The sequence below is a fragment of the Oratosquilla oratoria genome, chromosome 39 (assembly GCF_046742065.1).
Source record: "Oratosquilla oratoria isolate Oo_2021 chromosome 39, ASM4674206v1, whole genome shotgun sequence".
Taxonomy (NCBI): Eukaryota; Metazoa; Arthropoda; class Malacostraca; order Stomatopoda; family Squillidae; genus Oratosquilla; species Oratosquilla oratoria.
The window spans coordinates 18,203,211-18,205,710 of NC_134815.1; the positions used below are offsets into that span (position 1 = coordinate 18,203,211).

At 42.7% G+C, this 2,500-nt stretch overlaps 1 protein-coding gene across 2 annotated transcripts in view; it reads right to left on the reverse strand.

Moving 5' to 3' along the window:
* JhI-21 (Juvenile hormone Inducible-21) overlaps positions 1 to 2,500 on the reverse strand; it is a 122,169-nt gene that overhangs the window by 33,033 nt on the left and 86,636 nt on the right. For both annotated transcript variants that reach the window (XM_076176623.1, XM_076176622.1), the window contains exon 5: positions 1 to 7. This exon is cut by the window's left edge and continues 129 nt beyond it. In XM_076176623.1, coding sequence (XP_076032738.1) covers positions 1 to 7 — 7 coding nt within the window. The remainder of the gene's footprint in view (positions 8 to 2,500) is intronic.

Below are 2,500 nucleotides of genomic sequence, written 5' to 3' on the forward strand. Positions count from 1 at the left end.
AATTCTCCTGAAACAGAAGGAACTCCCGTTAGAGTCAAAGGCGAAGAAGTGCCATCGAGCACGGAATGGGTTGATTGAAATATTTCGACCCAAACCTCTTCGTTACAAGACGTTCTTTTCTCGCTCTAATTTGCCATCCTTCGAAGACAAGACTGATGCACAAAGGATCACAGTAATAGAACGACGAAATGGATCGTTTACTTAACCTTTTGGGGTACTGTGTATTGAAGTTGAATTAAATTACGTGGCAGCAGCAAGAAAACTGAGAGGACAATTGTTCCTAGAGCAACCACCATGTGCGTGAGATTTGGATAAAGACGCCAAAGGTTACATCGAGATGAACCCATAGACGTGCACAGAGGCGTCCTTTAACTGAATAAAGTCGTCTGAAGGCAGTCAGAATAAACATGAGAGTTGAAGGTTGACGATCAAAGGTCGGACATATACCTTTTCGGAAATTCGGATCGAGCGAACGACGTTCACAGCTTGAATTGATTTACCCGTTGACACCCTCCCCCACTCACTGGGCAATTATGGCCTCATTAGTTTCAAGCTTTTTTCAATTTTAACCCGTTGTCATCTATATATATTCCTCTATTCTGAAAAAACTCGCCTGGTGCTAGTAAGAACGAATTCAAAAGAGGACGATGGGCGCTTGAATGAGTTAATGGTACCGAATTCTCGGAATCGAAACGCTTTTAGTGCGTTTCAGGAGCGCCGTCGTTCTCCCGTTGTCTTCTTCGTCGACGCGTGACAATGAGTGGTACTGTTTGTGGCGTCCGTCTTAAATCTTCAGTACAGTGGTTAGAGACAGTGATGACCTACAATAAAATGGCCGAGATCTTTGTTTAATTTCCTATATCTCTGTTTTTTTTTTCATATTCTTCTTCATATTTTTTATTTGTATTTTTTGTTTGTTTCTTCTGATTCTTGTTCTTCGTCTTATTCATCGTTTTCTTTCTCTTCTGCCTTCTTCTCTTTTTTGTTTATTTTTGTTTTTGTTTTGATTTCCACCTTGTTTCTTTTTTACAGTTAATACTGTATAAGATTATAGTACATATACGAGTGCACATTTCCACACACATACACACACACACACACACACACACACACACACACACACACACACACACACACACACACACACACACACACACACACACACACACACACACACACACACACACACACACACACACACACACACACACACACACACACACACACACACACACACGTATCCATGTTGAACTACATGTTTGGAGGGTTAATAGGGTTAATCAAAATTCGATGTACAGAAGGTGGGGAGCCTACGACAGGAGGCGCCTAGCTGCGATGACCTTTACCTTGTTGAGGCAGGTCACCGCTGCGGATCGAAGAGATGTGTGGGATTCGAACCCACAACTAAGTGTATACGAGGCCAACACGCTTCCGATTGCGTCACCCTAATGCCCTGTTCACACTAGCGGTTTGAACCGCGTCGGTTTAATTACTGTGTAAGTCGATGGAGGCGTTCACACACAATCGAGATGTTTTTCCATGACTATGCGGTAGCGCCGCGGGGTTCAAGCCGGTAGTGTGAATAGGGCCTAAGGGTCTCGATGCTTACATTATATAAGTGACAGTGTCAGACACTATGGAGCTTTGAGACTGTTTTGGACCAACCCTATGGCCAGCAAAGCACTTGATCAGGTGGTGTTTAGACAGCGAGGTTCTTTTGATATTGGAATTTCCTGTCTGAGCGTGAGAGGACCGTGGAGAGTCTCATGGCGTGAATAATATGTAAGATACAAACACACACACACACACACACACACACACACACACACACACACACACACACACACACACACACACACACACACACACACACACACACACACACACACACACACACACACACACACACACACACACACACACACACACACACATATACACGCGCGCGCGTGCTCATTCCTCCATATACGAAGATAAAACTGTTATTCAACTGAGGCCAACCGTCACAGACCACCCAACAGATTTCACTAAGCATATATAACGTTTGTTGGTGATTAGTAATTTTATCTACTTACAAGGCAATTACATAATCTGTATATTCATATTTATAGATATAGGAAATATGTAAAATAATTTAGTATAATCTCCATATTAGGGAATACTATATGTTGTAAAATCAGTTATTTTTCATTGTTTTATATATCTTATTTTACATTGTTTATCATGACAAACTCCTCACCATCAGTATCACTGCGCTGCGGGTTGTTACTCCAACTCTTGTGGGCTGGGAATTGGGTGTGTGTGTATGTATGCGTGTAAGGTCACAGCGTTACCCATAGATCGGTCATATATGAGCTCTGAGCTCTCTTCTAGAAGGGAAATAGCCGTCGATCATGAGTCCAACACGTGATCCAAGACCATGATGTTCGAAGTACATCACCAACGAAGAGAGGACGGCCACATAGACGAATGAAATTGCTTGAACGGCATCAAGAGCCAA